General features: G+C 51.8%; 1 protein-coding gene across 1 annotated transcript in view; it reads left to right on the forward strand.

Annotated features, from left to right (window-relative positions):
* The window catches only part of LOC125967215 (multiple epidermal growth factor-like domains protein 11), a 148,959-nt gene that overhangs the window by 55,205 nt on the left and 80,165 nt on the right, over positions 1–13,589 (forward strand). The window contains 1 exon segment of the mRNA XM_049718042.2: positions 7,642–7,734. Within this exon segment, the coding sequence (XP_049573999.1) occupies positions 7,642–7,734 (93 nt within the window).

Raw genomic sequence — 13,589 nt, forward strand, 5'->3', positions numbered from 1 at the left:
TCCGCGGAGATATTTTTTTATCATGCCGTCAATGTAGGCCATTTCCAGGGATGGATGGTGGGCAACATACTCCTCAAGTTTGTCTTTTGCTGCACACAGTTTCCACATTTGCACCAAGCAGCAGACGACATTTTTTATCTCCCATCACGCATTTGGTACAAAATATCGTCCTCCGAGCTGTCACTAGAGTAATTACGTATCTTCATCACTTAGTGATAATGAAGAATATGTTGCCTTATCTTGCTCGTACATATATCCTCTAGACCAGGGGTGGGCAAACTTTTTGACTTGCGGGCCGAATTGGGTTCTAAATTTTGACCGGGGGCCCAAACCAGGAGCAGATGGATGTAGTGTTTGTGTGAAGTAATATAAACGACCTGTAAAGGTCATTGCATAAAAGGTTTTGGCCTTTAGTAGGTAGTAAAGCATGGATATTCAAAAAATGTTTTTTGAAAACAAATGCATGTATTAACAGCAAAAAACATCCCTAAAAACTGCTATCAGTGATTCTCATAAAATATGACACTGTTATTATGAATAACAGTCTCTATCACTTCAGTGCCTGCAGGTCAGATTAATGAAAGATGTTTATCTTATGAGATCACATCAAACGGCAAACATTCTGACCAAATATATCATCTTGAAGAATCGGTGAAAGCATACATCCAAATAAAGTAATCAAAACGGCAACACGGTGAGGGGTATCTGAAAATCAGAGCAGAGTTTTAACTCACAAACACCTGGTAACAGAGGTGAGGAAACGGGAAACACTTCCTTAAAGTAAGCCTTAAGAACTTTACAGGTTAAGATTAGTCACAAACAGGTGGTGCATCAATGTCCTTGAGCATCCTGCATTGTTTGAAAATGAGAATGGTCGCTAGTTTCAATCCCTGCTATTTGTACAGATCATATTCAAAATGCATTTTTTTACAACAAACTTGAAAGCCTCCCCTTCATTTTCAGTGGGAACAGTGTTGTTGGTCTCCCTTTTTTTGCTAGTGTGTCAGAGTCTGGAGTAAAATTTGTTGTGGCAATTCTTAGGAGAGATCCGAGGTGTTGGTCCGTTTACCTATATCTGTGACGGGTTGATGTTGATGTTCATGTGGCTGAACGTCACGTCGCGTACGTCGAGCCAAATTGGCCACTCTTTTTAAACACTCGGCACTCAGTGTCCACCTTGCTTTTCCTTGGGCGACTCATTTTAATGGAAGGATTCCAGGGCAGGGGAAGGTTTGTGCGTGCGTGGCTTTAGCGTAAAACTGTATCCGAAAGCTCGGCGCGCAAATTACAAGAAAGCTGTCGTCACAGCCCACGCTCTAAATTCGGCCCTGAGACAAATAGAGCGCGAGTGCGCCATTTCCGTACTACTGAGTACGTACACGCACTTGTGAGTGTGCACCGAGCTTTCTGACACGGCTTCCGGTAGTAAATGCGCAGGCGAGTGGTTCCCCATTTACTGGGGAAACGCAGTCATTGCAGGCAAAATGACCGAAAAAAAAAAAAAGTTTAATAATACAATTTATTTAGGGTTGGCGGGCCGGATTAAACGGTCCCGTGGGCCGGATGTGGCCCGCAGGCCGTAGTTTGCCCATACCTGGTTTAGCCTGTTGTTGCTCGTTCATGTCTATTCTTGGTGTTGGATTTTGTCGAATAAATTTCCCCCCAAAATGCGACTTGTACTCCGGAGCGACTTATATATGTGGGTTTTTTTTTCACGTCATTGTGCATTTTATGGCTAATGCGACCTATATTCCGGAGCGACTTTTAGTCCGAAAATTACGGTACATGAAACAGTCATCTTTTCACATGCACCCAGCAGTTATTCACAGTCTTACTGCTTTTAGAGGTGAGACTGCCACATCAGCGTTATGTCAGCCAATTTCTACTAAGACTGTTCACTCACATCTTAGCAGCGGCAAACAAAGTCTCGAAACTAATCTCTAGATGGAAGTGTCAGAAAGTTCTGAAAATTTAACAATCAAAGGCTTTTTAAAAAAGTTTTTTGCTAGTGTGTCATAGTCTGGAGTAAAATTTGTTGTGGCAATTCTTAGGAGAGATCCGAGGTGTTGGTCCGTTTACCTAGATCTGTGACGGGTTGATGTTGATGTTCATGTGGCTGAACGTCACGTCGCGTACGTCGAGCCAAATTGGCCACTCTTTTTAAACACTCGGCACTCAGTGTCCACCTTGCTTTTCCTTGGGCGACTCATTTTAATGGAAGGATTCCAGGGGAAGGTTTGTGGGTGGCTTTAGCGTAAAACTGTATCCGAAAGCTCGGCGCGCAAATTACAAGAATGCTGTCGTCTCAGCCCACGCTCTAAATTCGGCACTGATACAAATAGAGCGCGAGTGCACCATTTCCGTACTACTGAGTACGTACACGCACTTGTGAATATGCACCGAGCTTTCTGACATGGCTTCCGGTAGTAAATGCGCAGGCGAGTGGTTCCCCATCTAATGGGGAAACGCAGTCATTGCAGGCAAAATGACCCAAAAAAAATGTTTAATAATACAATTTATTTAGGGTTGGCGGGCCGGATTAAACGGTCCCGTTGGCCAGATGTGGCCCACGGGCCGTAGTTTGCCCATACCTGCTCTAGACCCAATCTCTTCCTCACTTGACGACATAATGCTTTTTTACAAGTCGAGTTTCAGCATTGACAAGCCAGTATATATAGGCCTGATTGGGGCGCCCCAAAACGGAATCAACTTGGTGACGTCATATCCGGGGTGCCATATTTAAAGTTAAAGTTAAAGTCCCAATGATCATCGTCACACACACATCTGGGTGTGGTGAAATTTGTCCTCTGCATTTAACCCATCCCCATGTGATTTTGATCCATCCCCTGGGGGAGAGGGGAGCAGTGAGCAGCAGCGGTGCCGCGCTCGGGAATCATTTGGTGATCTAACCCCCCAATTCCAACCCTTAATGCTGAGTGCCAAGCAGGGAGGCAATGGGTCCCATTTTTATAGTCTTTGGTATGACCCGGCCGGGGTTTGAACCCACAACCTTCCAGTCTCAGGGCGGACACTCTACTACTAGGCCACTGAGCTTCTTCCCCAGGCAGCAAAAGTGCCGGTCAAACGGCAATGTTTCAGGCTATATATCTCTTGTCCCTAAGAGGTGTTGTGTTATTTCTTTTTTGATATTGTACATTTACTTTATACTAAATCAGTGTCTGCATTATACAGGTTGACCAAAGGTACCCTTTAAGCAAAACATCTTTTTTTGTACCGAAAAAGACCATAATTAAATAGGGGTCCTTTAAGTACTATGAATATTGTGACATTCTTAAGTATTAGTTTGTATCATTTTTTTGTTTAGATATTTCAGATATACCTAATCAGCGATATGCCAATTTTGGCTGCTGTTGCCGACCACTCATTTAGAGTCATCAATTAAGCTAATATGTATGTTTTTGGAATGGAACATGGGGAGAACATGCACACAGGTTTGCTGTGGCCCAGATAGGAATCCACGACCTTTGAACTGAGGCAGACATGCTAACCAATCGGCTACCATGCCTGTGAATGCTTTTTTAAAATTCGATATAAGTAGCTACAACAGCAAAAATCCCCCCCCCAAAAAAAAAATGTGCTATATCGTCCTTACAGTGAATTTTGTGATGCATTTTGAGATACAATGATGCATTTTTGAGATACAACATAAAATGTGGAAAAGGTTAAGTTGTAATAATATATTTTTTTTAAATACTGTGAAATTTTGACTAAAGAGGAGATTATTCCCTTAGCCTTAACTTATTCAAATATTTTAAATGTCTTATTGGCACCACAGTCCTGTCTCTTCTTAATGTCTCTAATTCACTAAATCCATGTTCATTGATAATATAATTTTCAGTGAAGTCCGTGTTGACGTGTTCATGCTTTTAAATCAAATTGAAGCATTTGGTTAATATCTGCTCTGCTCAACTGCACAACCTCTTACTAAAAAAAGACGACATATATTTTCACCTTTGTGTAACGTTGTGTGGTTTCCACTTATTTTCTACAGTGATGTGGTGGTTTTTGTTTGTTCTGCTTAGGAATGTATTCTGACTGATACATTCTGATTATGATCTTAATATCCTCATATACGCTTGATGAAATAACCCAAGTGATTTCGAGTGCATACAGGATATATCCGTAAAAAAGTAACTGATTTGATCACCAAAAGTACAAACACATTTTTGAAATGCAGATAAAACAATCGTTTAATTTTGATGCAGCAATCGCCATCTAATGACGTCTGTCACTGGTGTAGTTAAAGTAGGTAATCTTGGCCTTAATTACCTCAGAGTATTATAATTGATTGTAATTAAAATGCCCCTCCGTGAGTCATCACCTTATCGTGGTGGAGGGGTTTGCGTGCCCCTATGATCCTAGAAGCCATGTTGTCGGGGGCTTCATGCCCCTGGTAGGGTCACCCATGGCAAACGGGTCCTAGGTGAGGGGCCAGACAAAGCACGGCTCACAGAAGCCCCTTATGATGAGAAAAATAACTGGACTTCGTTTTCCCTCGCCCGGACGCGGGTCACCGGGGCCCCCCTCTGGAGCCAGGCCTGAAGGCGGGGCTCGAAGGCGAGCGTCTGGTGGCCGGGCCTTCGCCCATGGGGCCCGGCCGGGCACAGCCCGAAAAGGAAACGTGGGTCCCCCTTCCCATGGGCTCACCACCTGTGGGAGGGGCCAAAGGGGTCGGGTGCAGTGTGAGCTGGGCGGTGGCCAAAGGCAGGGACCTTGGCGGTCTGATCCCCGGCTGCAGAAGCTGGCTCTTGGGACATGGAATGTTACCTCTCTGGCTGGAAAGGAGCCCGAACTGGTGTGCGAGGCAGAAAAATTCCGAGTAGATATAGTCGGACTAGCCTCCTTTGGGTTCCGGTACAAGCCCTCTCGAGAGGGGCTGGACTATCTTCCACTCTGGAGTTGCCCACGGTGAGAGGCGTTGAGCAGGTGTGGGTATACTTATTGCCCCCCGGCTGGGCGCCTGCACATTGGGGTTCACCCCGGTGAACGAGAGGGTAGCCTCCCTCCGCCTTCGGGTGGGGGGGACGGGTCCTGACTGTTGTTTTTGTCTATGCACCAAACGGCAGCTCAGAGTACCCACCCTTCTTGGGGTCCCTGGAGGAAGTGCTGGAGAGCGCTCCTTCTGGGGACTCCATCGTTCTACTGGGTGACTTCAATGCTGACGTAGGCAATGACAGTGAGACCTGGAAGGGCGTGATTGGGAGGAACACCCCCCCGATATGAACCCGAGCGGTGTTCAATTATTGGACTTCTGTGATCGACACGGATTTTCAATAATGAACATTGTTCAAACATAAGGGTGTCCATGTGTGCACTTGGCACCAGGACACCCTAGGCCGCAGTTCGATGATCGACTTTGAAGTCGATCATCCGACCTGGCAGACCCAAACACTCTGTGAGGGTCTGCTGGGAACGTCTGGCAGAATCTTCTGTCAGGAAGAGCTTCAACTCCCACCTCCGGCAGAGCTTTCCCCACGTCCAGGGGGAGGCGGGGGACATTGAGTCCGAGTGGACCATGTTCCGCGCCTCCATTGTTGAGTCGGCCGACCGAGGCTGTGGCCGTAAGGTCGTTGGTGCCTGTCGTGGCGGCAATCCCCGAACCCGCTGGTGGACACCGGCGGTAAGGGATGCCGTCAAGCTGAAGAAGGAGTCCTATCGGGCCGTTTTGGCCTGCAGGACTCCGGAGGCAGCTGACAGGTACCGGATGGCCAAGCGGAACGCGGCTTCGGTGGTTGCTGAGGCAAAAACCCGGGCATGGGAGGAGTTTAGTGAGGCCATGGAGAATGACTTCCGGACGGCTTCGAGGAAATTCTGGTCCACCATCCGGCGTCTCAGGAGGAGGAAGCAGTGCAACGTCAACACTGTTTACAGTGGGGGTGGCGTGCTGCTGACCTCGACTCGGGACGTCGTGAGTCGGTGGGGAGAATACTTCGAAGACCTCCTCAATGCCTACACGCCTTCCATTGAGGAAGCAGGTGCTGGAGACTCTGAGGCGGATTCTCCAATCTCTGGAGTCGAAGTCACTGAGGTAGTTAAAAAACTCCTCGGTGGCAAGGCCCCGGGGGTGGATGAGATCCGCCCGGAGTTCTTAAAGGCTCTGGATGTTGTGGGGCTGTCATGGCTGACACGCCTCTACAACATTGCGTGGACATCGGGGACAGTACCTCTGGATTGGCAGACTGGGGTGGTGGTTCCCCTCTTTGAGAAGGGGGACCGGAGGGTGTGTTCCAATTACAGGGGAATCACACTCCTCAGCCTCCCCGGTAAGGTCTATTCAGGGGTGCTGGAGAGGAGGGTCCATCGGGAGGTCGAACCTCGGATTCAGGAGGAGCAGTGTGGCTTTTGTCCTGGCCGTGGAACAGTGGGCCAGCTCTACACCCTCGGCAGGATCCTCAAGGGTGCATGGGAGTTCGCCCAACCAGTCCACATGTGTTTTGTGGACTTGGAGAAGGCGTTCGACCGTGTCCCTCGGGAGGTTCTGTGGAGGGTGCTTCGAGAGTACGGGGTGCCGAGCCAACTGATAAGGGCGGTTCGGTCCCTGTATCACCGATGCCAGAGTCTGGTCCGCATTTCCGGCAGTAAGTCGGATTCGTTCCCAGTGAGGGTTGGACTCCGCCAAGGCTGCCCTTTGTCACCGATTCTGTTCATAATTTTTATGGACAGAATTTCTAGGCGCAGCCGAGGCGTTGAGGGGGTCCGGTTTGGGGACCTCAGCATCGCGTCTCTGGTTTTTGCAGATGACGTGGTGCTGTTGGCTTCTTCAGGCCGTGATCTCCAGCTCTCGCTGGAACGGTTCGCAGCCGAATGTGAAGCGGTCGGGATGAGGGTCAGCACCTCCAAATCCGAGTCCATGGTCCTCGGTCGGAAAAGGGTGGAATGCCCTCTCCGGATCGGGGATGAGATCCTGCCCCAAGTGGAGGAGTTCAAGTATCTTGGAGTCTTGTTCACGAGTGAGGGGAGGATGGAGCGCGAGATTGACAGGCGGATCGGTGCAGCGTCGGCAGTAATGCGGACACTGTACCGGTCCGTTGTGGTGAAGAGAGAGCTGAGCCAAAAGGCAAAGCTCTCAATTTACTGGTCGATTCACGCTCCTACCCTCACTTATGGTCACGAGCCATGGGTCGTGACCAAAAGAACGAGATCCCGGATACAAGCGGCCGAAATGAGTTTTCTCCGCAGGATGTCCGGGCTCTCCCTTAGAGATAGGGTGAGAAGCTCGGTCATCCGGGAGAGACTCGGAGTAGAGTCGCTACTCCTCCACGTAGAGAGGAGCCAGATGAGGTGGCTCGGGCATCTTATCAGGATGCCTCCTGGACGCCTCCCTGGGGAGGTGTTCCGGGCATGTCCCACCGGTAGGAGACCCCGGGGACGACCCAGGACGCGCTGGAGAGACTATGTCTCTCAGCTGGCCTGGGAACGCCTTGGCATCCCCCGGGATGAGCTAGATGAAGTGGCTGGGGAGAGGGAAGTCTGGGAGTCCCTCCTAAAGCTGCTGCCCCCGCGACCCGACCCCGGATAAGCGGAAGAAGATGGATGGATGGATGGATGGATGGATGGATGGATGGATGGATGGATGGATGGATGGATGTAATTAAAATGTTTCTTCTATTTTCATGTCAGCATTGTGTACTGAGGAGTGTGCCCACGGTCGGTGTGTCTCTCCTGACACCTGCCAATGTGAGCCCGGCTGGGGAGGTCTGGACTGCTCAAGCGGTGAGTTCAAATCTAATTTTTGCTACAGATGTAGCTACATTGTGTGCCATTTGCCACAATACTGTGTGAGGTCACACAAAACTGTATGAGAGAAGTGAAGTGTGTGTTGGATACCTTACATGAAAATGCAAGTGGCGTTATTATTTTACACAGAATGACTGTCAAAAAGTTTTTAAAAAATGACCAGTTAAATTTGAGAAGCATTATTGAATTTATCAACTTCAATCTAGGTTCTCGCATAGAAGGAGAAAAGGAAATGAAGTACAGAATTCTCAGAAATTACCTAACGGTTTTTTCAATCTAGGTTCTCACATAGAAGGAGAAAAGAAAATGAAGAACAGAATTCTCAAAAATGACCTAAAATTACCTTTTGAGCAAAGCATGTTACGGATTTGGAAAAAATTGGTCCAGGAGAATTATCTTTTTAGATGTTTGATTTGAAGAGCAGCTATTTTTATAGGCTGAGATTTTTTCTTTTTTTGACAGAAGCTGAAAAGTAAAAATTACATTTTACGAATGACAATCGTTCTGCTGTGTTTCATTGGATTATCAGTCTCATTATTTTCTCGAGAACTCCGCAAACTCACTCACAGCCTACACTGCAACCTGTTTGTCTGTGGCCCTATTGACACATCATCAGTCACCCAGCCACCCACATTGTTTACCTTCCTTTATTGCTGCCAGGGATTAAGGGACTGATGCATGTCTAAAACGAGGGTTAGGTAAATTTGCCACCTCCTCCAGGCTGAGCAAAGGCAAAAGATGAAGTATCGACTCTCAGTTTGAAGATAGGCGCGAATCAGACTGAAAAGAATTCCTAGCATTTTAGGATTAGGTGACTGTCCATTGTGTTAGTTATTTTCTACCTGTCAACTCAATTGTTTCTTAATGGTCCTCTGCCATCAAAATCTCAATTTTTCCAAATGGTTTATGCATAACATAGGTCAAAATGAATCCGTGACATGATTTAAATGCCTGCAACAAAAAAATGAAAGGCTTGAAAAACTTAGATTTTGGAATCCTTTTAACAGATTTGACCCTCGTTATTCAAATGCCTTTTGTAAAAAGATTAAAAAAAGATTAAAGAAAAAACTTTGCTTCAGCTGCCCCCATTAAAGGAATTGAAGAATAAATGGCTTCAATTATTTTTTTAGAGAAGTACCACAGCATTTTACAACCAGAATTGTGCTGTGTTTGAGCAAATTTCGTGGATGATGGCTTCGTCAACGTAAGGCACAGGTGCACATTGTGGTCAATCCTTCATTGAGTGCTTTTGTTGTGAGCTTACACGGAGGAGGATTTTTAAAAAAAAATCAGAGTGTGTGTTTGTGTGTGTAAGGTCTTTTTGTATGTGCACGTGGATGCAGGGGTATGTGTGTGTTCATGTGGGTGCGTTTACATGCATCGAGGGAAGGTGTGGCTTCATGTATACTGTATTTATTGTGACTTCCTGTCACGTGCTGGTGCCACCTGCGACGGGACCACGCCCCCCCTGTCAGTGGAATCACCGTCACCTGCCACGGGTTCATGGACAGCGCTATATCAGCACCGCAAGCGCAGAACCGAGTGCCAGTCTGTCCCTCGATGCTGCTTCGCTCATCAGTCCCGGAGAAACTTGACTCGCTTGACTATTCGAAACCCCCGCAGAACCGTTTGTCCTCTCCAGCCCGATCGCCGCTCCAGCGCCGGCTGTTCCCATCATCCCCTTCCAATAAAGTCCGTCGTCACGCACTTGGCTGTACTGTCCGATCCTTAACAGTACAGACTGGCCAACGCTATGCCGTCAGCGAACGACGAGACGGCATTGAGCCGACTGGAGCGAGCCGAGACCGCCATCAGCAGCCTGTCCGCCGACATCCGGAACCTGATCGAGGTTGGTCAGCAACAACAGCTGCAGCAGCAGGAGATGGCCCAAGCCCTCCAGAGACTGTCGGTGGCTGCGTCTCCGGCTGTCACGGCACCCCAGCACTGCCCGTCTGCCGAGGCCAGGAGGCTCGTGGACGTCCCGGAGCCCCGCCTCGACAACATCGAAAAGTTCAACGGCGATCCCAAGCACGTGAGGGCGTTTGTGACCAACTGTCGCATAATGTTCAGCCTCCAGCCCGTCACGTTTGCGTCAGAATCAGCCAAGGTCGGGTTCGTTCTAACCCACCTCACGGGCGAAGCGTGGCTATGGGGTTTGGCAGAGTATGAAAGGATGGCCCCGGCATGCGATTCCTTCGACGCCTTCGCAGAGGAATTGCTCTGCCTGTTCGACCTGGGATCCGCCGCCGAAGACGCCGCCGAGGAACTGGCGACGCTGCGTCAAGGTAGCCGATCGGTCGCGGAGTACGCCCTTAAGTTCCAGACGTTGGCCGGCAGCAGCGGATGGAACGCGCTAGCGCTCGTTAGCACATTCCTAAACGGCCTCGCCGAGTATATGAAAGACGAACTGGTGTCTTACGATCGCCCGCGAACCCTGAAGGGCGCGATGGACTTGGCGGCCCGAGTAGACCGGCGGATCCGGACGCGGCGGCGCGATCGGGAGAGGAGGTCCCCGCGGAATCCGCGTGGCCACATTCCTCCGTCTGCTGGGGACCCGTCAACCACACCACCCGCCGAGCCCATGGATCTGGGAGGGGCTCGGGTTCCCTCGGAGGAGCACCGTCGACGCCTCTCGCTGGGCTTGTGTTTTTACTGTGGGGAGGGGGGGCCATCGGGTGGCGGGGTGCCCGTTAAAAGGCCGGAGCTCACGCGGCGTCGGGGGATCCGCGTGAGCTCGACCAGCACCGGCTCTCCCAGTCCCAGCACGCTCACGCTACAGGCACGTGTCCAGCTTGCGGCGGGCGACCAGAACGTGGCGGCCTTGGTGGATTCCGGCGCAGAGGGGAACATCATGGACATTAGCCTAGCGCGTCAGTGGGGTGTCGGCTTCCTCCCGCTGAGCCCGTCCATTCCCGCGCGTGCCATTGATGGCCGTCTGATTGGCGAGGTGGCTTTCGTGACGGAACCGGTTAAGGTAATGCTCTCCGGCAATCACCACGAGACCATCCAGTTTTTTCTTCTTTCCCTCCCAGGACAGCAGCTCATCCTGGGGCACCCTTGGTTGCGGCAGCACAACCCGGTGCTGGACTGGGAGGTGGGGGTTGTACGGCAGTGGAGCGAACGCTGCCATCGAGTGTGCCTGAAGGCGGCCACCAGCCCACTCGGCAGAGCCCCGCCCAGGTACAGTCCCGACATCTCCAATGTCCCAGCAGTTTATCACGAACTCAAGGAGGTTTTTAGTAAAGCCAGGGCCGCTTCTCTTCCTCCACACCGGTCCTACGATTGCGCCATCGACCTGTTGCCCGGCACCTTCCCTCCCAAGGGACGCGTCTACTCCCTGTCCGCTCCTGAGCGCCGGGCTATGGAGGAATACATCCGGGAGTCCCTGGCAGCCGGTATCATACGGCCGTCCTCTTCACCTGCGGGAGCGGGGTTTTTCTTCGTGAAGAAGAAGGAGGGCACGCTACGCCCGTGTATCGACTACCGGGGAATAAACAAGATCACCGTAAAGAACCGATACCCTCTGCCTCTTCTTTCTTCCGCCTTTGAGAGCCTTCAGGGTGCCACCAGCTTCACAAAGCTGGATCTTCGCAACGCCTACCACCTGATCCGCATCCGGGAGGGAGACGAGTGGAAGACGGCTTTCAACACCCCGAGCGGACACTACGAGTACTTGGTGGTTCCGTTTGGGCTCACCAACGCCCCAGCAGTTTTCCAGTCGCTGATAAACGACGTGTTACGAGACATGCTGGACAAATTTGTGTTCGTTTATTTGGACGACATCCTCATCTTCTCCCGCTCGCTTCCTGAGCACATCAAGCATGTTCGGGCGGTGCTGCGACGCCTCCTAGAGAATTCGCTCTACGTGAAGGCAGAGAAGTGCGAGTTCCACGCCTCCTCTGTCAAATTCCTCGTCTACGTGGTGCGTGAGGGATCCATCGAAATGGACCCTGGGAAGGTGGAGGCGGTCACGTCATGGCCTGTGCCCGAGACACGCAAGCGGCTGCAACAATTCTTAGGTTTCGCGAACTTTTATCGACGTTTTATCCGTGGATACAGCACAGTGGCCGCGCCACTCAACGCCCTTACCAGCCCCGCCTCCCCATACAAATGGACAGAACGGGCGGAACAGGCATTTCAGGAGCTTAAGAGGAGGTTCACATCCGCTCCCATCCTCAGAGTTCCCGATCCCGACAGACAGTTCGTGGTCGAAGTGGACGCCTCGGACGTGGGTGTCGGGGCGGTGTTGTCTCAACGTAGCCGCCAAGACGATCGTCTCCACCCGTGCGCCTTCTTTTCTCGACGTTTGTCAGCCTCAGAAAGGAACTATGACATCGGTAATCGGGAGCTCCTCGCCGTCAAGTTGGCTTTGGAGGAGTGGCGACATTGGCTGGAGGGCGCCACCACTCCGTTCATTGTCTGGACCGACCACCGCAACTTGGAGTATCTGAGATCGGCCAAGAGACTGAACGCGAGACAAGCACGGTGGGCTCTGTTCTTTGACCGGTTTGAGTTCTCTCTTTCCTACAGACCGGGTTCCCGTAACGCGAAGGCAGACGCCCTGTCGCGTTTGATTCCTGGTGGGGAGGAGGGACAGGGTCCGCCTCCCACTATCCTCCCGAGCTCGGTTCGGGTGGCGGCTCTCACATGGGAGATCGAACGCCAAGTGGAAGCCGCATCACGCGATCAACCCGGCCCCAGCAACTGCCCGGAGGGTCGCCTGTTCGTCCCTGAAGGCCTGCGATCGGCCGTGCTGCAATGGGCGCACGACTCACGCCTGGCCTGTCATCCCGGCGCTGCACGCACGAGGTACGTGGTGGCACAGCGTTTCTGGTGGCCCACCTGGCAAGTGGACACCAGCGATTACGTCAGAGCCTGCTCAATCTGTAACCGCTACAAGACGTCTACTCGTCCTCCGGCCGGGCTGCTTCAACCCTTGCCGGTTCCCCAGCGTCCCTGGTCTCACCTGTCAATTGACTTTGTCACAGGCCTCCCCCCCTCAGAGGGAAACACGGTGGTCCTCACGGTGGTAGACCGTTTTAGCAAGATGACGCATTTCATCCCTCTGCCTAAGCTCCCATCTGCGAAGCAGACGGCGTCCATCATGGTGCGGGAGGTGTTTCGTCACCACGGTCTTCCACAAGACATCGTGTCAGACCGAGGACCTCAATTCGCTTCCACCTTCTGGATGGAGTTCTGCCGACTCCTCGGCGCCACGGCCAGCCTCTCCTCGGGGTTTCACCCTCAGTCCAACGGTCAAGCGGAGCGCCTGAACCAGGAACTGGGCAGGGCTCTCCGATGCATGGCCGCCGGGGACCAGCGCGGGTGGGTTCAACAGCTTCCCTGGGTAGAGTAGGCTCACAATTCCCTTCCCAGCTCGGCCACGGGACTTTCGCTTTTCCACTGCGTCTTCGGGTACCAGCCACCCTTGTTCGCCCACCAGGAGCGTGGTGCGGCGTGCCCGTCGGCCCAGGCTTGTGTCCGCCGTTGTCATCGTGCCTGGGCGAGGGGCCGGGTCACTCTTCTCCGCTCTGTTTCAGGCTACGCCCGCCAGGCGAACAAGCACCGGACGCCGGCTCCGGAGTACAGAGTGGGGCAGCGTGTGTGGCTCTCGACGCGGGATTTGCCGCTGCGAGCGCGATCCCGCAAACTGGCGCCCCGCTTTGTTGGACCGTTCCCTATCCAGAAGGTGATTGGCCCGGTCGCAGTCCGTCTGCTCCTTCCAGACTCCATGAAGGTTCATCCCACGTTCCACGTGTCCCGTGTGCGGCCCATCCATGAGAGCGCGTTGGCGCCGGCGCCCGTTCCGCCGCCGCCGCCCCAGCTCGTCG

Source organism: Syngnathus scovelli, chromosome 4, assembly GCF_024217435.2.
Source record: "Syngnathus scovelli strain Florida chromosome 4, RoL_Ssco_1.2, whole genome shotgun sequence".
NCBI classification, from domain to species: Eukaryota; Metazoa; Chordata; class Actinopteri; order Syngnathiformes; family Syngnathidae; genus Syngnathus; species Syngnathus scovelli.